Consider the following 22,223-nt stretch of genomic DNA (forward strand, 5'->3'; position numbering starts at 1 on the left):
GACACTGTAGTAACATCTTTTGACAATGACAGAAAATGACACAAACTCGGGTCTGAACAACTGAAGAAAAGGAAAATATATAGACTGTAATATAGCTGAATTGGGCTTAGATTTTACTCATCAGCAGCCTTCTCAGAGCTGGACATCTTAATCCCATCACTCAGCTGATCTGGACGGAGCAACATGATTTATGTTCTCAGAGGTTAGTTAAACACTCAGAAAACATCTGTCTGTGATGTATTTCTTTTTTTGGGGTAAGAAATGTAGGTTTATGATGTATTACATCTTGTTTGTAGTGGGTCCCTATGTGATACACACCAAACAGCCAGAGAGAAGTATGTATCTGCTGCACTTACAGAAATATGCTGTGAAAAAATACAGTTGTGCTATAACATAACTTAGAAGAGATATTACAGTGGAGGTCTTCTCTAAAGATGTAATTAATTTAAAACTCATCGTCAACACTCTCAGAGTTAGTTTAACACTAATAGCATTGATTTAACACTGGTAAATTTGTTTTATACGAAGAACACACTTCTCCTGCTTCTTAGCCCGGTGTTGGGGGACTTTATAACCCTGTGTCTTACAGGTGGCATTAAGAGCCTCGTGTGATGCTGCTTTAGAGTAACACATTTTATATGTCAGTGTTTTTACATGGAGATATATATATACATGCTCATTAAACACAAATTAACACCTGTGTCATTATTTGTAGCTGAATTAAACTGGAAGTTGTCTGGGAGAAGCTTTTCGTCATATAGTGTAAATGACATACATTATATTACAAAATATTTTTTCAATAATTCATAAAACAAGTTTGTTGCCAGGATATACTTTCATTCAAGATATATTAATAATGAAATAATCATTATATTGACATTTAATTCAATATATTAATTCATAGAACTGTGAACATTAAGATTAATCATATCTAAATACTTTTGGTAAAACATTTGTACTGTTTACACAGAATATTTACAAAATTCAGTGCTATGTGTAAAATAGCAAGCATTTTATTTGGTGAACTATTGTCTATGTTAGTTGTGATAATATATTTTAATTCATTTTTAAACAATATTATATGTCAAATTAATGCTTGTCTTTTATTCACAGGAATTCTGAAGTTTTTTTTGATAGTTGCCTTTTTGGTGACATCATTAGTCCTCATTTTTAAGATCTTGCAAATTAACCATCAATTTAAACTGGAAAATGTAATAGGTATGTATTAATAGAGTGCAATTTTTCATACAGGCCCATGCAAAATTCAGAAGCCACTCTTCATTTACTTAATTATTTGTCTTTAGTTTACTTAAAAAATGCAACTAACTTCTAAGTTGGAATTTGAAGTGTGGAAAAATATCCCTTTTCCATATTTTTTGGAAAACTGAAAGCTAGTCTCTAAAGAATATAAACTGTAGCAAAGGAAAAGAGGTGACGCGGTAAACACAGAAAAACTGTGGTGTTATATTTATTATTGAGCTAATTTAATAAGTTTACATTCATTAGATTAAATATATAAATTTTTATGATGAATACTTATTAACCTGAATTTGAAATCTGTTTTCCCTTGGTGTGTAATCTTTATTTTAAATCTAGATTTACCATATAAGGAGCCTGATAACAAGAAATCCAGTCTTCATGCAACTTTTTGTAAGTATTAAATGCTTACAGCACAACTGTACACTTTCAGCAGTATTATAGTTAACATCTGTAGACACATGTTCAACTGTGCACACAACAAGGCAGGAAATCAGATGGAGTTTAGAAAAGTATGTGAGCCTAAAGATACGTGAGCCTAAAGATACCATGCTCAATACCAAGCTTCGCCCTGAGTTGAGCTGTGGAGCAGTGGAACTGTGTTCACCACAGTATTGGACTAACACCCAAAACCTTTAGGATGACATTTTGTGATCCAAAACTAATTATTCCCCATTTACTGACAACAGCAATGTTTATGTAGTGGAATGCCATCAAATCTTTAAAGAAATATTCAAACATTTTTATCAAAATAGTTTAAACCTATACTGCAGTAAAGGAGGACAAGCTGAATGAAAGTTCTGAGCTGAAATATTGCGTTCTATGCACTTGTGTTTCTGTAAACAGCTTCTCGTGGTAAATGTGACCTCCCACATCCCTGTCCCGAAGAGCACTTTACCTTTACAATTAACACTGGAGCAGCAAATGTAATAGGCCCAAAACTCTGCTTTGATGGAGAATGGTAAGTTTTGTCTTTGAAAAAACTATTCATGTGATTCCTTAACTAAAGAGACACACACAAAAAAACATGTTGCTGTCAAACAAAACAATCTTGCTGGCTATTACTTATGGTACTTTCTTTTTTCAGGATACTTGGAGGAAAGAATAAACCCGGGGGACCAGGAATAAACATTGTTATTGTCAATGGTAACTAAATCCAAAATCCCCTATTTGAAATTGCTCTGAAGTGTAACAAGATGTTTCAGTCGAAAATTAAGACTTTGGGATAATGTCTCATAAAAGTTTATCATATCTGTTTGTTCTTATTTTCAGGCCAAACTGGTGAAGTTATCAGCACTGATTACTTTGATATGTGGAATGCTGGTAATATACAAATATTTTTTTTTTTGGGTTAGCAATATTTAGAAGTTTCTTTTTTTATATAATTGTTTAACAATGTTACAGTTTTGAAATGTAAATTTATGTATCATGTAATAAATACCTTAGAGGCATTCTGGCCTAATTTCATATGTTATAGGTTTGGGTAGTAACTGGATACCTTTACTCAAAGTAGATGAAAATACTGCAGTGTTAATAGATTTGTACTTTACTGGGTTTTTCAAATGAAATTTTACTACTCAAGTGTATAAATATAGAAAAATACTTTTTACTTAGTTACATATTAGCCATTAATATTTATTATTATTTCTTTTGTTTTAAATAACACTATTTTGCTTGTGTTCTCTTTTGTGATTGGTCAAACCACTGACATCATTAGCATTTTATTTGTGAAAATTAGGATCCCAAAAAGGAACAAAAGAACCGTACAAAACTCTGTGCTAAAAAATGCAGCCTGTATTAAGAAGCAGTATTGCAGTTCTTTCTATAAGTAACTCTGTACTTACGTTATGATTTGAACTGTTACTTTGGTTCTTCTAAATATGGTTTATCTTAAAGGTACTTCTGTTTTAGTGTGAGATGCTATTTTACTGAACACATTTATTGAGTATGGATTTAGTCTAAATGAGTCTTTATTGTGTTTTATTTTGTTTTGTCATATTCTCTCAGTAAAATACCCAGCATATTCCTTGTAGACAGTTCTCGTGTATCTGCCCTAAAATGCATTCCTCATAGTTTTTCCTTTCACACTCTATAGATGTTGAACCACTGGTAGAATTTCTGAAATCAATTAAAAATGGCTCGCTCGTGCTGATGGTGTCTAGTGATGATCCAGCAACAAAGTAAAGTATTAGTCATATCCTGACAATTCTGACAGGCTTCATTATCCACTCTTATAAATACTTTCATTTTTTTATACAGTACAAGTTTGTGCTCATAGTGGTAGTGATACATTTCTGTAATTTGACCACAGACTTAATGATGAGGCAAGGACACTCATCACTCAGCTTGGCAGTTCATATATTTCAACACTGGGCTTCAGAGACAACTGGATATTTGTGGCAGGAAAAGGGATCAAGACCATAAAACCCCTGGAAAAGGTAAAGTCGAAATGTTTATTATATCTTCTCATTCACTACCGATGATAGCTACATGTTGTCCAAAAGTCAAATTTTTTGGGTGGAGTTTACTCCACATTTTGGATCTTTGCTGTGAAGATCTGATGGCATTTAGCCACAATTTTGGATGATAAATTCCAGCTCCAAAAGTCACTTCAACTGCTGGATGGAGCTTCATCTTCTGAAGGACTCCAGAGTGGAGAGGACTACATCCTCCAGAGTGGATTCTTGCCTTGCGCCCAATGATTCTGTATAGGCTCTGGACCCACCGCGACCCTGAACTGGATAAGCGGTTACAGACAATGAATTAATTCATTTTAATAGAATAAGGCACAATTATGTTCCCTAATTAAAGATACAGAATCCTTGAGGGTTGGTACCACCACAGGGATAATCACAGGGATAACATTTCTGACAGTGTTTAGAAATTGTTTACACAGTTGTTTACATGAAACTGAACATCAGTGTCAGCTGAATTCAATCATTTGAAGGTGCTGAAGGGGTGACTGCAAAATGTTTGACATGTACTACATTAACATAAGTTTCATTAACATTATTAACATTCAGTTAACTTACTGTTTCTTCCAGCATATAAAGAATGACAAGGAAGTCAATAAGTACGATGACTGGCCGGAGATGTTACAGATGGAAGGCTGTGTACCACGCCAAAAAGGCTAGCCTGGATAAAGATAGCAACAGACACCATTGTGTCAACACAATACTGTGTAACACATTCCAGATGTTTCCACTTGGGTTTTGCATTTCGTAGTGGATTTTAAATATATTTTGGATCAGACTTTTGTTTACAGTTTTGGCATTTGCTCCCAGAAATTGATGATTTAACTTTGCAAGATGTTTCTTAGCAGCCACACACCCACAATAGATCACCTCCAACGTTTAAAAGCAGGTTCCCTTTTTGTTCAAATGCTATTCATTTGTTTAAAACCTCCAAATGGCCAAAGCAAATCAGATTAAAACACATTCCATCTAGATGATATATGTTACTTGTTGCACTTAAGATAATAGATTGTGTGTCAACAAATATTATATTTGTACAAGCAACACTGCACTGTTTTATGGTATGTGTCATCACACAAACTGCAGATCCTTATATCATTTTGCTTATAAGCAACTTTACCTGTGATTTTATTATCCTGTTTTTCTTTGATATACACAGTTTCATTTATCTGCCATTTCAAGGATTGGAAGTGAACACATGGAAATACTTTTAATTTGTTATAAATTAATATAAATAAATAAATAAATAAATAAATGTTACATATCTTCATTTTTGGGTCTTCACTTAGAAGACATAACGGTTGTATGGTGGGTGTAGGCCCACTGCTCTGAAAATATAAAAATTAAATTCCTAGAATATTCAGAAAAAAGTCTGAATTCTGAAAATAACATTGGAATATTTCACTAATATGGCAGATACAGTTCTTTGCAGTGAAAGCGTGGAATGTTGTGTAGTTTTAAAGTTATTAACACTCAGTCCTTTGCATATAGCTGTGGATAAATACCTATTTAATTGTATACACTATATAAACGTTAAAATATTAGTTCTCGCTGTTGTACTTTTTGGAGTATTCTACATTACAGATTATGAAGAGGTGTTTTTCATACATTTCTAAATATTTATATTAATTTTGTTGGCATCAGCTGCCCAGAAGAAAATGGCTTAAGTGAATTAAACATTTTGGAAACGTCATCATTTTCACTCTATGAACTTAAATATAAGGTAAAGGAAAGGAGACATTAAGATGGTGTTGCAGGATATTGGGGTGTTCTTCAATGTGTTCTCCCTGTGTCTGCGTGAGTTTCCTCCCACAGTCATAAACATGACGGTAGGGTGATGTGTGAAATTCCACAGTTATGAATGTGTGAGTGACAGGGTGAGTGTGTTGCTGGCCAGTGTGTATTCCTAATTTGTGTTCAGTGACCCTAAGTAAGCTCGGATCTATCGAGCCAGTGTGGCTCTGATCTGGATGGATTAATTCGTAATTAATAAATTAACGAATGACGGGAGATGCTGTATGCGTAATCTGTGCGCACCGAGTATATTATCAAGAGCGAGGCTGCGTCTCCTCTGCGCAGACCGAAGAGTCCCAGAATGCACAGCGAGAAGACATGGACCAAAATGGTGAGCAACAAACCAGCAGCGGAGATTTTGTATTAAATGTTGTCTGTGCTCTTATTTAAGCTGCCGGCGTGTCCCTGATTTTCCCAGTCAGTAGTCTTAGTGAGAGCTGTCTCCAAAATTCGGTTTATTTTCTGAGGAATAAAGCGGATAGAGCTGCATTCTCAGCACAGTTAGCCTAGATGCTAACGGCAATAGACTGCTGATGTTTGGACGAACTATATTAATAACGTTAAAAATGATTTCACTCAGTTATTCAGACTACCAATGAACCCCGAACATGTCTAGGTCGTAAAATATTCATAGAGGCTTGTACTAGCGTTTAATTAAATCGTTCCCTCAGTTTAACAATGCGCTTCCTTGTTTTTATATTATATATATATATATATATATATATATATATATATATGCAGTGCATTAATTAATTAATTTTATATATATGGTATAAAACCAGTTTAACTAAGTATTCTACTGGTTCGATAGGGCGTCCCCTCGTTCAATCGTTCAATTTCCAAATGAGTGATTGTACTGCTATGGATTCTGCTGTCAAACCTAAACTGTGAGTCTGTATACCAAGCGTTAGGGTTAAAGAATTGCATTAAAGAATTATGAAAGGGGTCAGTCTCCTGAGCAGGAAAGTATTCCCTGACCAATCCTGTATTTGCTTATTTAGCACATTAACGTTTGTTATTTGAAGGTATTTTTTTGTTGGGGCCACATCTTATCTAAAACACTTTATTATAAAAACTCATTCCAGTGTTGTTGTAATGTTGAGATTTACTTATTTTTTTTTTTTTTTTTGTAGACAATGATCTTCAAGGAACGGATGGTTCAGGGATTCTCGGAGGTCCAGGTGTTCGGCGGCGGATTCCCATCAAATTACTGTCCAAACAGAATATAAGAAGCAAACCTCCTGCCCGTCCTCAGCGGCCCAACGCCAGACTGCCATCCAATGGACAAAATGATGCAGGTAAGTGTTATGTATTTAAAAGGACTGTATGAAATAAATAATTTCAAAATAGGATTAGGCTCTGCCTTTGACATAAGCAAGAATGTTCTTCATTTCAAACTGTGTTTCCTGTGTCCTTTGTAGAGTCTTTCTGTTGTAAGCAGGAGGAAAGATTTGAATGCAAATCTGGAGATGCTTATGGGAGCCAACGGAGATACCCCCAGCCTTTATTCTGGGACTATAAGGTAAATGTTTTAACTGGAAGTGGAGATGTTTTTTACTGTATTATTTGACACTTTTGAACACACATTCTGTGCGATGTTTTTTTTTTTTTTTTTTTTTTTTTTTTTTTTTAAAACTAGTCCATTTTGTGCCCTGTAGCTCAATTTGGTTGGAGAGAAAGATGACACTCCAATTCATTTCTGTGACAAGTGTAACCTGCCCATTAATATATATGGCCGAATGGTAGGAAAACTCTTGTTCTAAAAGTAGACTTGTGTGGCATGCTTACTCTTACTGATTTATAATTTGGATATTATTTCTCATGTGTAATTTATGTATTTATATATATATATATATATATATATATAATGTGTATTATTGCATTTAACCATTCAGAACCCATTTGCTTTTTCTTAGTACTGATGATGTATTTTTCTACCCAGATTCCCTGTAAGCATGTGTTCTGTTATGACTGTGCAGTGCTTTATGAGAAGAAAAACGATAAGATGTGTCCAGGGTAAGTGGTGTTTTTTAAATACTCTTTCCATTTCAAATGCACCTTGCAGTTTGTTAAAGCTGAGAATCGTATTGAAGTTCCTCATTAAATGCTTTAAAATTTAAAGCATTTCATTTGAATTTTTTTTTGTAGTATCATACCATAGTTAACATATATTAATATCAAATGTTATATAGATGGCTGCTTTAAAAAATGAATGAGTAGATGCTTGGCTACTGTGCTGAAGTATCTGGATTCAGTTTATTCTGCTACCTTCATAACCCCACTTATTAATAAATGTTAAACTTTATGGTAATTTAGGATGATATTTTACATTCTATAAATGTACCTCGTAGTGCTGGGCAATAGGAGCACAAACCAATATCATGCTTAATTGTATCATTTATCATGATTGTGATTAATGAACGATTGTTTTTTGTTTTTATATTTTTGACTCTCATAGTTCAGTCATGAGGCTAGTACTATAAATATGCTCCTGTATTAAATATGGTAGATTATCATAATTTTTTTTTCTAATGTTGCTGGGAGCTTGTTCCTCTTGTTTTCTGGGCACTGTTTATATTTGGTGTGTGATTTGTGCTTTGGTCACTAAAACTGTTTTTTCTCAGCATTTACCTTTAACATTTGTTCAGTGTCATCTTCATTATAGTCAAAACACAGCACATTCAAACCAGACGCTGTGTTTTTCTTTGGTATGAGCTGCTTGAGTCACTCAATCGGCCTCAGAGTTTAGGTTGCTTCCATGTGGCACATGGGGCAGAATCATGTGACTACAGCTTGTAGTGTGGTTTTAAAGGGACTGTACATGAACACACAGTGGGATATAACCAAATTAAAATAATCAGTATAATTGGTATAGATGAGATTATGTCAATTAGAAGTTCAGATAGTCAATTTAAATTAGTTTTTGATTAATTGCCCAGCCCTAATACATGGGTACATTAAAGAAACCTGCTGCCAAAATCACAGCACAGTAATGTTGTTGATGCATCCCTAATATCCTAATATATGTATATAATATTTAGGGATTCTGTTTATTTAAATCATATAGTGAACTGCATGTTTGTACACTAGCACCACTTCCTGTACTAAATTCTAAGTTCAGTTTGTCCCTGTACAGCTGCACAGACCCAGTCCAGCGCATTGAGCAGTGCCAGCGTGGCTCCCTCTTCATGTGCAGCATAGTGCAGGGCTGTAAGCGCACCTACCTCTCTCAGCGAGATCTACAGGCCCACATCAACCATCGCCACATGAGGGCAGGCAAGCCAGGAAGCTCTCGGCCAGAGCTCAATCACCCAACACCTTCTCCAGCCTCCGACCATCAAGACCGTTTCCGCCTGCCACCTCCACCTCACCTGCCCAAAGCCCACCCTCTGATCCCACCCCCTCTGCAGGGCCACGAACCTTATGGCCAATTGCCCCCTGCATCGCCCTCAGCATCAGATCTGGGACCCTCTCCTCGAGGTCTTCCCCCAGAGACCTTCCGTATAGCTACAGTGACCACGCGCAAGCACAGCAATCTCATCACTGTGCCCATCCAGGATGAATCTCCTTCTACACATGAGCCTCTCCCACAAACACCTCCAGGTCCACCCCCACACCACCATCCTGGGGAGTACCCTGGTCAGTCTGTAGTTTCTCACCCACACCACATCATGCCCCCGCCTCAGCAGCAGCATTATGGCCCTCCACCACCACCACCTCCTCCTCTGAGCCACCCAATGCAGCATCCTTCCCAAGCCTCAGCTGGTCCACACATGGTCTATAACCAGGCTCCTCCCATGTCCACTGCCCCACCTCCCATCACACCTCCACCCGGACACATAATTAGTCAAATGCCTCCGTTTTTGAACCACCCTCTGCCTGGACCACTTCCTCAACATGGTGGTCCACCTGTCAGTGGCCCACCTCCTCACCACTACAACCCTAATTCCATGCCCCAGGACCAGGGTACACTTAGCCCGCCTTTCAGTCAGCCTGGTGGTTTGAGCCCGGGCATGTGGCCTCCTTCCCGAGGCCCTCACCCTCCACGCATGCAAGGGCCTCCTCAGGGTCAAATGCCCGGCCCCCACCATCCAGAACAGGGTCGATACAGACCATACTACCAATAACATTTGTCAGTCTGAACGTAAACAGTGTCATTCATTTCAGTTCACTGGTGGAGCTGTGTGTGTGTGTCTGCACACGTTTGTGTGTGTGTGCACATATATGATAGTGATTCACATGCAGATGTTGTGTATGAGCATATCTTGCTGCTTACATTGTGTGTTTTTGTTTTGTAACAGAGGAGTGAAGTGATTAGTTGAGAGAAATAATGACGCAGTGCACTCAATTTAGCTTAAGTTACTGAGAACATTTTTGCTTGGACACTTTTCTTAACACATCAGAGCATTTTAAACATTTTAAAGAATCTTGTACCCAGAGACTGCAATAAATACTGACACTTGAACAGATCAATGCTTTCTTCTTTCCACTGTATTTTATTTATTTTTAAATGCACTGGTCAAAGTACAATTTTGATTTTATGTGTAATTAAATAAACATGCAGCAGAATTATTCAGATGGGTTATTACACAGAATGGTTTAATGTTTACATGGAGTTGAATGCATAGGTTTATGTTGGTTTTAAGATTTTGGTTTAAAAAAAAAACTTATTTTATTTACACATGGCAGTTATGTTCTAAAGTTTTTTTTTTTTGTTTTTTTTTTTTTTTTTAAATAAGGAGAGTTGGTTGTGTGGACACGTGATCTATTACTCCAGTGCCATGCCTTCATGATAACTGTATTAAGTGTAGATATTTTCAGTCATGGTACTGCAAATTAAATTATTTTACCGCTCAAAGCAGATTTAAGATTAATGTTTGAGGAGTGTGTGTGTGGTTTAACCACAAGGGGGCGTCACTCACAATATAATGTGAACTCTCAAAAAGGGTTTTTTGAAAAATGATAATAGTTAAACAGTACTAATATGAGCAAGTTATAATGTTTCAGTTAGTTTGAATTCTGTATAGAATTCTCTGTTTTTAGATGTATTTGGGATAAGGAAATGTAAGATTTTAAAAAATGTGGAGTGAAATGAATAGGCTAGAAATGGCCTGTCTTCATATTGCTGCGAATAATTCAAATTATTAAAAAGAAATGACTGAGGTCTGTTGAGAACATGGCAGGGCCCCAATGTGAATAAACTGAATCTTTGTACAGCTTTTAAAATTATTTTTTACTGCCAGTCATTTAATACGATCTGTGAACGTTGAAAAAAAAAAAAACAGTAAACCATGAGACAGTTCTTGATTTCTTGTGAAACATGTTGAATTCAGCTACAGCTCCACACTGTAGAATGAAGGGTATTCTGAGCCACGACGTTTGATTCCAAAAGGGAACTTTAAAAATTTTTGTTTATTTTTAATAATTTAACCAACATGATGTCGTTTTATTCTATTTATAATATTACATATATACAATAAATAAAGCAACACTGCATGCATTTGAGTCCTGGATGTTCATTATCTGAATGTCTGCATTATCTCATGTAACTGGAAAACAGGATTATTTCATGACTGCAGTGGCTGTTTATTGCAGCATTCACTAGAACACTATAAATAAACGGCATCTAGGATTGTTTCATAATAGAAACCTGCTTATCCTGCTCAAAATATGACATCCAAATATCTAATAATTTTTACTAGAACTAGGCTCTAGTTCTAAAGAACACATGAGAACATTACCTGGATGCACAACCATCTAACGATTTAAAGACCCCTTTTACACTCTGAAACTGCTGTGTTCGAATAACATCTTTAAACAAGCAAATGAATACTGTTGGTTTCCTTATGTCACAAACCGGAACCAGTTAAAACCCCATTACCTTTTGGGGTTTTCAAGCTGCAGGTGAGGGGTCGGTGGGGATATAGGCGGGAACTAATTAGGCCTATATTTAGAGAGTCACGTTGAATGACGGCGAAAGTGTAGAATTATATCTAAGCCACATTTAACATATTGGGTTTTAATTCTTAAACATGATTTCAAAATCTGTCATTCTGATGAACAGAGGTTAGTTTTTGGGGTTTAATTCAATAATAAAAAACAGGAGTGTGTCTTTAAAACGAGTCGACTCCCAAAGTTCTCCTAAAAGAGCAGATTCATAGAACCGACCAAACGTGTCGACTCATTCGCGAACGAAACCTCACCGGAGCCAGTGGAAGTTTGAGGCACAGTTTGAAGAGCTACGCTGAGGAGGAGGACCATGCTGCGATCGGTAGTGAGTTTGTGGAGGACACTTCTGACCATTCCGAGTCCTCTTTCGTGATTCGGACACGTTTGGATGTGTATTTTTGGGGTGAGATGTGATGAGCCATGGAATTACCAATGAAATGGATTTGGTTTGGAGTTTTCATTCAGCTTCCATTGTATGGATGCTTCGAGCTGCACTTTCTGGAGAGTCTTCAGCCCGGAGCTCCGCTGGTGAACGTCTCTTTGGGACCAGGGTGGATTTACACCATAGACCGAAAACACACCGCAAAGTCGCTCCGACACTGTGTGAAGGTCGGTAGAACTGATGGAATTGTGGCTCTCGCGCGGAAAGTTTTCTGCTCGCGCTTCACGCGAACCCCAGTACCTCTGTATCTAAGAATAACGTCAGTATTGTCTGGAAACTTTGTGCTGATTCATTTCAACACGTTTGTTCACGGGCAGGACTGTTTTATCAAGTTCAAAAGAAAGACCCCGACACGTCAACTGGATGCTTACGTTTATCTCCAATCTGGACATGCCTGCTTTACCTGGGGTCTGTTACCTATAAGTGTATATGAGCATTTACCAGTATTTGCACGGCATTCAGAAATGCACTTGTCTGTCTGCAGAGAGGATAGATTTGAGAACATCACTGCTCAGAGTAAAGTCTCTGAACACTGTTTACCGCACACTGCCAGTTTCCTCTGTACAGTCCCCACTTTTTACCAAGGCAGGCAGTTATTTTTGCAAGTGCAATTATATTTCAGCCAAAAACATGGACAGAATTTAGCTGTAAGCAGTGAACAGTGGGTTAAACGTCTAAAAAGAAATGCAAATTCACCTCCACAGTTCCAGTTACCCAACTACCAGGTTTCAGTTCCAGAGAATGAGCCCACAGGGACCCGGGTCATCACCCTTAAAGCGTTTGATCCAGACGACGGTGATGCAGGTGTTGTGGACTACGACATGGAAGCTCTGTTTGACAGCAGATCCAATGACTACTTCCAAATAATCCCCGAAACAGGGGGCATCACGACCTTGCAGCCTTTGGACAGGGAGCTTAAAGACACCCATGTGTTCAAAGTCACAGCCACTGACAAGGGAGTGCCGAAAAAGTCAGCCACAGCTTATCTCACTATTACAGTCAGCGACACCAATGACCACAGCCCTGTGTTTGAGCAGACTGACTACAGGGTGAGCATTCGAGAAAATGTAGAAGTGGGTTTTGAGGTTATGACGATCCGTGCCACTGATGGAGATGCTCCGTCTAATGCCAATATGATCTATAAGCTTGTGAATGAAGTGGAGGTGAATTCTAGGTTCGAGATCGATCCTAGGAACGGTCTGGTTAAAATCAAAGTTCGTCCAGACAGGGAGGTTCAGTCCCATTACCAGCTGATAGTGGAAGCTAATGACCAAGGCAAAGAGCCTGGTCCACGCAGTGCCACAGCCACGGTGCACATCACGGTTGAGGACGAAAATGATAACTACCCTCAGTTCAGTCAGAAAAGATACATTGTTCAAGTCCCTGAGAACGTAGCTGTGAACTCTGAGGTAGCACAGGTGAAGGCCACAGACAGAGACGCTGGCAATAATGCCAAAGTGCATTACAGCATCATCAGTGGGAACGTAAAAGGCCAGTTTTACATTCACTCGCCTACTGGGGTCATCGACGTCATAAATCCTCTGGATTATGAGATGATCAGGGAGTACAATTTGCGGATTAAAGCTCAAGATGGAGGTAGACCTCCTCTTATTAATGGGACTGGTATGGTTGTTGTGCAGGTGGTCGATGTCAATGATAACGGCCCTATGTTCATCAGCACACCTTTCCAATCTTCAGTGCTGGAGAATATTCCCGTTGGTCACTCTGTGATTCACATTCAAGCTATCGATGCAGACTCAGGGGACAACGCTCTGTTGGAGTATAGGCTCACGGACACTTCCCCTGGTTTTCCTTTCATTATCAATAACAGCACAGGGTGGATTACCATCAGTCAGGAGCTGGACCGAGAGACCACAGAGTTTTATACGTTTGGTGTGGAGGCGAGGGACCATGGGGTCCCTGTTATGTCATCCTCAGCCAGTGTGAGCGTGGCGGTGTTGGATGTGAATGACAATGTGCCTACCTTCATGCAGAAAACATACAACCTGAAGATCAATGAGGATGCTGCGGTCGGGGCCAGCGTCCTCACAGTCACGGCAGTGGATAGGGATGTGAACAGCGTGGTGACCTATCAGATATCCAGCGGGAACACGCGAAATAGGTTTGCAATCACTAGCCAGAGTGGTGGTGGGCTCATTACTTTGGCTTTACCCCTGGACTACAAACAGGAGCGCCAGTATGTCCTGACTGTGACGGCCTCGGATGGCACTCGTACCGACACGGCGCAGGTTTTCATCAACATCACCGATACAAACACCCACCGCCCCGTTTTCCAGAGCACCAATTACCAAGTGTTAATAAGTGAAGACAAGCCAGTGGGCTCCACTGTTGTGGTGATCAATGCTATGGATGAAGACACAGGTGAGAATTCCCGCATCACCTACATGATGGAAGATAATGTGCCACAGTTCAAGATCCACCCCGACACGGGTGCTATCACCACACAGATCGAAATCGACTACGAGGACCAGGCCTCGTACACATTAGCCATCATTGCACGTGACAACGGCATCCCCCAGAAATCTGACACCACCTATGTGGAGATCCTACTCATTGATGCCAATGACAACACACCCCAGTTTCTAAGGGACATCTACCAAGGCACGGTCTTCGAGGATGCCCCCGTGTACACGAGTGTCCTACAAGTGTCAGCCTCAGACAGAGATTCAGGATCCAACGGCAGGGTCAGCTACACATTTCAGGGAGGGGATGACGGTGAGGGGGATTTCTTCATCGAGCCTTACTCTGGGATAATTCGTACAGCCAGGAAGTTGGATAGAGAGAACGTGGCTACATACAACCTGAAGGCTTTTGCTGTAGACAAAGGTGTCCCTCCTCTGAGAACAGCAGTGGACATTCAGGTAACAGTGTTAGACATTAATGACAATGCCCCTGTGTTTGAAAAGGATGAGCTATACATCTATGTGGAGGAGAACAGTGCTGTGGGCTCCACTCTAGCTCGGATCAGTGCCACAGATCCTGATGAGGGAACCAATGCGCAGATCTTATACCAGATTGTGGAGGGTAATGTTCCTGAGGTCTTCCAGCTGGATATCTTTAGTGGAGATCTAATAGCTCTCACTGACCTGGACTACGAGACCAAGTTGGAGTATCTGATTGTTGTCCAGGCTACCTCTGCCCCATTGGTCAGTCGGGCTGTTGTACATGTTCGCCTAGTGGACGTCAATGACAACTACCCAGTTCTGCAGGACTTCGAGATCATTTTTAACAACTACGTTACTAATAAATCCAACAGCTTCCCAGCAGGTGTCATCGGGAAGGTGCCTGCTCATGATCCGGATGTGTCTGATAAGCTCCTCTACACGTTTGTGGAGGGAAACGAACTGAGTTTGCTGATCCTGAACCAGGAAACAGGAGAACTGAAGCTGAGTAAAGACCTGGACAACAACAGACCGCTGGAAGCCACCATGAGAGTGACTGTATCAGGTACAGTAGCTAAATAGTTTCTAAACTCTTCCGGAAAGACAGTAGCATATCACAAAGTTCTTTCAGTAAGAACACCTGTCTGTGCTGATTTAACTGTGGCTTTATCAGTAAAGAGAGGTGCTGTTAGTGGAGAAGTCCGCCTTAGATTTAACATGAGCATATGTAAAGGCTTAAGATAACAGCATAATTATTCACAGTGGTGAGGATGGGGCCAAAGATGTGAAGAGTTTAAAGTTGCATCACACAAAATTATTACATGAAATTGTTACAAATACAACTGCTTGTTTGATTGATTTACAACAGTTTTGAGAGAAGATTCATGATGAAGGTGCCAAATATATCTCAGATTTGCCATGACAGGATTACATATAAAACTCAGATGATGGATGTACACTCTCTCACCACTGTGGTGGTAAATTTTGTTGTCACAGTGGTGGTCTCCTTAAGGGTACATATTCAGTATCTTTAGTAAGGGAAAATAATATACCATGTTCTATATTAAGAGTAGATTTTCAAGTTGCGTTGATTATATATGCTTCATTTCATCTCCAGGACATTTTTATTATTATTATTTTTATTGTTTAAAACACTTTATTGAAAGCTTACAAATATTCAGCTCTCCTACTGGAAAAGAGAATATAAAATACCTTTAGGGAACTGGATTTTACCACCTCTCTTTAACTGTAATTTTAAAGGGACATTTACACTCTTTGTACATTTTAATTCTAAGAGTATAGGTACACTAGTGTACATATCTGTACATATCTGAAAATCTGTTACTGTGATGGTACCTTTTTCTGTCTCTATACCTTTAAGGTATTCTAATTGTGTTGATTTCATACACTCCATTTCATCTCCGGGACTTTTATTATGTTTTTTTCTTTTTATTTAACACAGTTCTATAATAAAAACAAATATGCCCCTCTCCTTCTAGAGAACAGAATTTAATGTACCTTCAGGGAACACAACTGGACTTTTTAAAACTGTTGTACCTTTTAAACGTGCATTTACACTGTTTGGACCTTTAGTGACCAATAATGTACCTCTACCGTACCTTTTTTCGGAGAGTGTAGATATAGACTCCTGGTTTCTATACGAGTTTGGTGTTAATTTTTCTAAGATCAACCACATAATGTCAAACCACTGTGAAAGGGTTTGTTTACATCTCAGTGACTGCATTTTCCTGACATTAAAAAAAATGGGTGAAGTCCCCTTTTATGAATTAGAACTTGGGTTCTTATATTGTCCTCTATGTGGAAAACACTTTTGAGCCACTCTGCTTTATGGAAGCTGACCATATTATGCTGCTCTCTGATGATCCCTATTCAGAAATCTCACTGTGAAGCTGAAAGATTTTTTTAGGTCTTTTTGCATGTGATCTTTGACTACAGTAAGCTGATGTGGGTGTGATGTTACAGATTACTTTATGATTGACTGAAGGGTAATTTACACCCCACTGAGACTTGTCTAATCCCAGGGCAGTTGTCTTCTTTTGTTCATATTTTTAGCTGTCTGATTTTATGTTTGCAGTTGAGACCTGTGTGTGTGTATATATATATATATATACACACAGAGAGAGAATAAAACGTTAATCATAGTTTTGAAAGGTTCTTAAGCTTTTCCTAGATCTTTATTTCATTTTTTAAATTTTAAAGCTAATCACTAAGAAAGTGATTATTCTGTAGTTATTCGGTTATTTTTAATTATATTCTAAGGGTGAAAGGGAACCTAGACATATGCAGAAAAATATATGACCTGCAGTCTGTAATTGTACACCTGTGCACCTGTGTGGTCAGTGGGGCAGATAAAATGAACAATGATTTTAGAAACAAGGAGGTAATATTATAGCTGATCTGTGTAGATGGACAGTATGTGATTTAGTTTAGACTTGAAACTTTTAGTTCTGAAGAAAAAGTTCTGAGGTGCTTTCAAGAACTAATCTGGAGCTGACCCAGATAAGAAATGGTTTGCTTGCAGCACAGTGCATGAATCAGAAGCTGCGTTTCATTGATTTCATTCCATGTCAGGAAAGTTGTAAATTTTTCATTGATTCATTGCTTCAAAAAATCATTTTTTTGGGAAGTGGAAATGAATATTTCACAATGAAATACAAAATACAATGAAAAAGATACAAGGAAATATGAGTTGGTAGGGCACCAAAACTGTCCAGCACAACTTTGAAAAAGTAGCATCTCTTTGAGCTTTTATCTTTGAGAGGCAGGAGAACTCCAAGCTCCAAACTTCTTTTTATTTGCTGAATTATATGTTAAAGATTGATGTTTTTTCTCCTGACACTAAACAGTTGTTCTGATTAAAAAATGAAATTAATGAAAAGCAGTCTTAGACCTTGGATGATGTCAAGGTCTTTTAAAATTGTTTAGCTGTTCTTAACAAGCTGTTCTTAGCTCTGTGTTTAATATACTCAAGATTTGTGAGAAGAGCTGTTTTTTTAGACTTGACATTTGGACTTTCTTTCCCTTAATGTATTTGTTTTTGGGACTGGGACAAATTCGGTCAATATGCACCACTAATTAAATTAATTAAAGTAGTTAATGAACAGATTTCTACACAGATCATGAATTTCACGTGGCTCAGTGTTGTTTTGACACACTCGGATGAATCAAATCATAGGATCTGAGAATGAACTGATGACTTGAGATAAAGGAATTTAATCCAAAGAATGCACTTACCGCTGTGGTGCAGGTTAAATGTTTAAGATGTATTACTTTAGAACTAGGAATGCGGCAGTTAGGATTATTAAAGAATAAAACATTTATACAAGTCTTTGAATTGTAGATAAACCGTGTACTTAATGGACTCGGCTAGTTTAAAATGCTGACACAGATTATCAGTTGTGCATGCACAACTCTTATCATAATCTCCATTAAATGAAATGGTGGGCTCCAAAGCAGCTTCACATAGGTCTAAGGTCACCATACCTAATACCAACAGATAAAGGGTTAGTCCCACAGCACTGAATTGCAATCTTCAGAGAATTGGAGCCACATCAGATATCTTTTGAGATGAGTTAGAGTGGTGTTTGTCATGCAAACTATTAATCTAACATCTGCATTTGACCTCACTTATGCTTCCATGGTTAAATACCCACAAAATATTCCAACATCTGGTGTAAGGCATTTCCAGAATATCAGAAGCTGTTGTAGCAGAGACAAAGTGTATATTAATACCATTACTTCCTCAGAAAATGGGCATGTCTCCATAATTTTTGGGCAGTATATTGTCCAAATAAATCAGCAAATTAGCCAGTTTGTGTTAGGAGTGAATATGGGCTGCTCCTGGCCTTGATATTGATTTAAAACATTTGAGAAAATTCAGCTGCTTGGATCTGGCAATGGATCAGTCTTCAGCTCAACCTTCCTTAGACCTCTAGAAAAACGGGCTCGTCGTTATAAAGCAGAGCTTCTGCTATTGGATTTTAGGCTTCGGTGTTCTGCACACTTCATAGAGAAGCTGGTTTTGTCATCATTATGTGCTTGTTCTGGTTTTTAGGAGCATGTTAAAGGTTATTTTCTGTGAGCTGCACATTGTAATGTCTCACTATGACGCTAAATGGAGTCTTTTATTTGAATTAGTCAAACAGATTTCTTCTTGGTAACATTTTTTTCATTAGAAATAGATTGTGTGATGGTGAAGGCTGGTTGCTTAGAGATCGTTTCACATTTTCTGAAGGGGAGGAAACATCCAGAGGACATTGTCATGTTAATCCCTCGGCTCAGTTTCTTGAAAGTTCTCAAGTCAGTCGTCCGTTACCATTTAAGCTTTGGGTTTTTTGTTGTATCTTGAGGTTTGAGGCATGAGAGGAGGTATTCCCATACAGAGAGAGAGTGTGAGAGAGAGACATATGAGTGTTGGATCTGGTCAATGCTGGACCTGCGTTAATGTAAGGGCACAAAAGTGGGGTCAAAGTGTGTAAAACAAAAACTACCAGACTGTATAAGATTTTTTAAACTAATCGTGTTCTACTGTCTGAGAATGAGAGCCACTTTTCAATAGCAATGATGCATTGGCGTAGATTTGCTCTTGACATTAGTGGGGAACGCCTGCCTTTTTTTTCCCTTTGCTCCATGATATAATGACAATGTAAGAGAACTGACAGTTGGCAGTTTGTTGTGCCTAAACCATGTTATTCACAGCTACAGACAATTTTAGCCTGCTGTTATTATGATAGACACATTTCATTAGTGATGAATTTAAGTGACTTGCACATTTTTTGAAAAATTGCTCATGTCCACCTTCTTATTTTTGCTGGCCTCCTCACTCACTTTTGACACCCAGGTGTTACCCACGATGCAACTGAGTCTTGCACAGTAATACTCACTTATGACTGGAAAGTTTTCCTTCCAGTTTTGGCGCTGCTCACAAGCAAACTACAGAGAGTCATGTGACAGCAAGGAATGGCACAGCCACTCACACTGGACACGTGTTACGGGGAAATTATTGGTGCAGACAATTCAATAATCGCTGGATATTGATGGGGACATGTTGCCTACATCCATGCTAAGCCTATGCTCTTGATCATACCAGAATCTGTATTAAGGTAAAGCATAGGCATTGGCTTATTTCTCACACTTAAACAGACATAACTACACATACTTATTACACTTTAAGGGCTCTCATTCAGTTCTTTAATAACTCTTATACAGAAAGTTTTCAGCATCATTTGACTCTCTGTCATCTCTCCTTGTTGCATTCCAGACATGCCAGCAAGGAGAAATGACTTCATGAAGCTTTTCTGTAGTGCTTCTGGATTTCTAGGCCATAATTAATATCTGATTCTGGGCATGTCTGAAAGAGAAGCCCCATCTGTGCTTCATTTTTCAGCTGAATTTTTGACATTGTGTTGGAGATGGTTCACCTCTTAGAGTTTCCAACCTTTTCATCTTTATCTGGCCATTGTTTGATGTATTTGGTTCACGTGTCCTATCTGTAAGTAAAGTAGACAGTTTTGAGCTGCTCCGCTGCTCACTGATGTAAAGCAGGTGCCCTCAGGAATGTGGGTATGTATTTCAGTTTTTATGCTAATTTCCTTCTGAAGTTTATTTAATGCTGTAAATCATCTCTGTCTGAATTGTAATCATCTACTGGCAGTTACTGGGCAACACTGCACAAATCACACAATAAACCTTTGTACTCAGTCATTTAACTTATGATTAATATTCAGTTACTTCTATGAATGAAACTAATATAGCAGTTGTGTAAGTGAGAAAATTATGCAAGTGCGGTCCTGTACAGGGTTAGTCTACTGTGAAGCAATTGTCATGAATCCACGCAAGCAGGATCCCATGAGCAGAAGTGTTTGCACTTGCTACTACTGTATTACTAAAAGATGTTTATTTATAGTTAGTTCTTCCAAATCTATAATCTATAATTATGATTACTACACAGACAATAATTGTAATCCCCACTGATACAAATCCACTTATAGAACAAAATGAAGCCTTTCTTCAACATCTGCCCATTGGCTTCTTTAATAAATGTGTTTCAAGTGAACTTCCTGTGAATTTAAAAATGTAATTAAATAAGGAGGGTAATGATAGAGATTACATTGGAAAATGCTGAAGTATCCCTTTAAGTCAGTCAGCCCTCTGCTTGACTCCTGGGTAATTGAAGCCCAGCATCCCCCTCTAAGTCCTCTGTGGCTGTCCCCTCATCTTCAGAGGAAGGCCTGAGGAGGAGAATTCGAGAAGTTCTGGCTCTTGGCTGATGTTGGCATGGTGACCATGAGCATTGTGGAGCTTTCAGGCATTCGGTCCGGACAGGGGGCTCGAGCACGGGCCCCTTTTGTGGTGAAGGATGAGAAGGGAGGGGGGTTGTGATGGAGAGAAAAAAAGGGTGGTGGGGGGGGTGTTCTTACACAAGGAGGGGGCAGCCATTGTCCCAATGCAGATTTCTGTCACTGAAGACAAAGCTGTTTGTGTGTTGAAAACTCAAGAAAGGGCGACTGCTGAATGAGGCGAGTGTTTGTGTCTTGGTTGGTCAGGGATTGCAATCGGGGATTTATCAGGAGCTCATCCTCCCTCCACTGACTAGCCTTTATACACACGTGCACTTTGGGGTACGGTGCACATTCATACAAAGGAACTAGAAAATATATAATTTTCTTCTGTAATTTTGTCATTTTTCAGTCTACAATTTGCTTCTGTGTGATTTTCCTAATTCTAAGTGGTTTTCTTCTAACACAGGACAATGCAAAGCCCAAATTTTAGTGTTAATTCACCATTGTTCTCTCAGAGCCACCCTTAAATGCAGCTTAGCAGCACTCCTGCTCAATAGCTATTCTTAATTTTCACATTAAACACAAATGGTTGCCATTGGATACCATGTAATATTTGACAAAGGAAGCAGAAAAAGTCTTTGGAGGATTTCTCTTCGGACTGCACCAGCACAAAGGCCAAAGGGTATTATATGCTCTGTTATTAAAGCCTACAACACCACATTCCACCAGCAGAACCTTACACAGAGGGAAACAAATGGTGCATTCCAGGTCACTTAAGTGCCTGGCCCCCGATAATTGGAAATACCTCATTTTAACTCCAGAATGTCATGATAGCCAGGCAGTGTGTTCTAAGACTTCAGCCAGTTATCAGCTGCAGTGAGTCACGATGCACTGCTGAGCAGAATACTTTGGAAAAACTAATATTAACTGAATACTGAACTGTACAACCTGAGAACCCTTCATCCCAACCCGAGCCAGGTTTTGGGCCTGGGCCGATTTTTCACATACAATAACAGACCTGTCTTTTTTGTATTGTATTAATTAGTTGCTTTAATTATTTGGGCCACCTGTATCAAATGATATCACAAATCCAGTCTGGAGA

At 38.7% G+C, this 22,223-nt stretch overlaps 3 protein-coding genes across 5 annotated transcripts in view; all 3 read left to right on the forward strand.

Moving 5' to 3' along the window:
• Window positions 1-4,923, forward strand: zgc:101783 (uncharacterized protein LOC447883 homolog). 2 transcript variants are annotated; one of them, XM_066649639.1, is made up of 10 exons: window positions 1-202; window positions 297-335; window positions 1,114-1,218; window positions 1,597-1,650; window positions 2,104-2,218; window positions 2,345-2,403; window positions 2,530-2,580; window positions 3,353-3,437; window positions 3,569-3,695; window positions 4,302-4,923. In XM_066649639.1, exons 1-10 carry the CDS (start codon window positions 184-186, stop codon window positions 4,389-4,391), a joined length of 744 nt encoding a protein of 247 aa, XP_066505736.1. In that variant the 5' UTR covers window positions 1-183; the 3' UTR covers window positions 4,392-4,923. The 2 variants fall into 2 exon arrangements, with proteins under 2 accessions (XP_066505736.1, XP_066505737.1); XM_066649640.1 differs by lacking the exon at window positions 297-335.
• An 854-nt stretch (window positions 4,924-5,777) lies between these two features.
• LOC136673508 (E3 ubiquitin-protein ligase Hakai) lies at window positions 5,778-10,923 on the forward strand. Of its 2 annotated transcripts, none has more exons than XM_066649022.1 (6): window positions 5,778-5,856; window positions 6,659-6,823; window positions 6,947-7,047; window positions 7,184-7,267; window positions 7,468-7,541; window positions 8,647-10,923. In XM_066649022.1, exons 1-6 carry the CDS (start codon window positions 5,844-5,846, stop codon window positions 9,650-9,652), a joined length of 1,443 nt encoding a protein of 480 aa, XP_066505119.1. In that variant the 5' UTR covers window positions 5,778-5,843; the 3' UTR covers window positions 9,653-10,923. The 2 variants fall into 2 exon arrangements, with proteins under 2 accessions (XP_066505119.1, XP_066505120.1); XM_066649023.1 differs by having other exon boundaries at window positions 8,662-10,923.
• Window positions 10,924-11,666: 743 nt separating this feature from the next.
• celsr1b (cadherin EGF LAG seven-pass G-type receptor 1b) overlaps window positions 11,667-22,223 on the forward strand; it is a 63,508-nt gene continuing 52,951 nt past the window's right edge. The window contains exon 1 of the mRNA XM_066648865.1: window positions 11,667-15,384. Within this exon, the coding sequence (XP_066504962.1) occupies window positions 11,895-15,384 (3,490 nt within the window). The 5' untranslated portion in view covers window positions 11,667-11,894. The remainder of the gene's footprint in view (window positions 15,385-22,223) is intronic.

This window comes from Hoplias malabaricus, chromosome 17 (genome assembly GCF_029633855.1).
Source record: "Hoplias malabaricus isolate fHopMal1 chromosome 17, fHopMal1.hap1, whole genome shotgun sequence".
NCBI classification, from domain to species: domain Eukaryota; kingdom Metazoa; phylum Chordata; class Actinopteri; order Characiformes; family Erythrinidae; genus Hoplias; species Hoplias malabaricus.

What these genes read in the sequence shown, in the direction of transcription:
- zgc:101783 (XM_066649639.1), top strand. An exon ending in CAGTCTTCATGCAACTTTTT is followed by an intron (nt 1,651 to 2,103) that starts GTAAGTATTAAA and finishes TTCTGTAAACAG; the next exon opens with CTTCTCGTGGTAAATGTGAC. An exon ending in CCATAAAACCCCTGGAAAAG is followed by an intron (nt 3,696 to 4,301) that starts GTAAAGTCGAAA and finishes TGTTTCTTCCAG; the next exon opens with CATATAAAGAATGACAAGGA.
- LOC136673508 (XM_066649022.1), top strand. An exon ending in CAATGGACAAAATGATGCAG is followed by an intron (nt 6,824 to 6,946) that starts GTAAGTGTTATG and finishes TGTCCTTTGTAG; the next exon opens with AGTCTTTCTGTTGTAAGCAG. An exon ending in AACGATAAGATGTGTCCAGG is followed by an intron (nt 7,542 to 8,646) that starts GTAAGTGGTGTT and finishes TTCTAAGTTCAG; the next exon opens with TTTGTCCCTGTACAGCTGCA.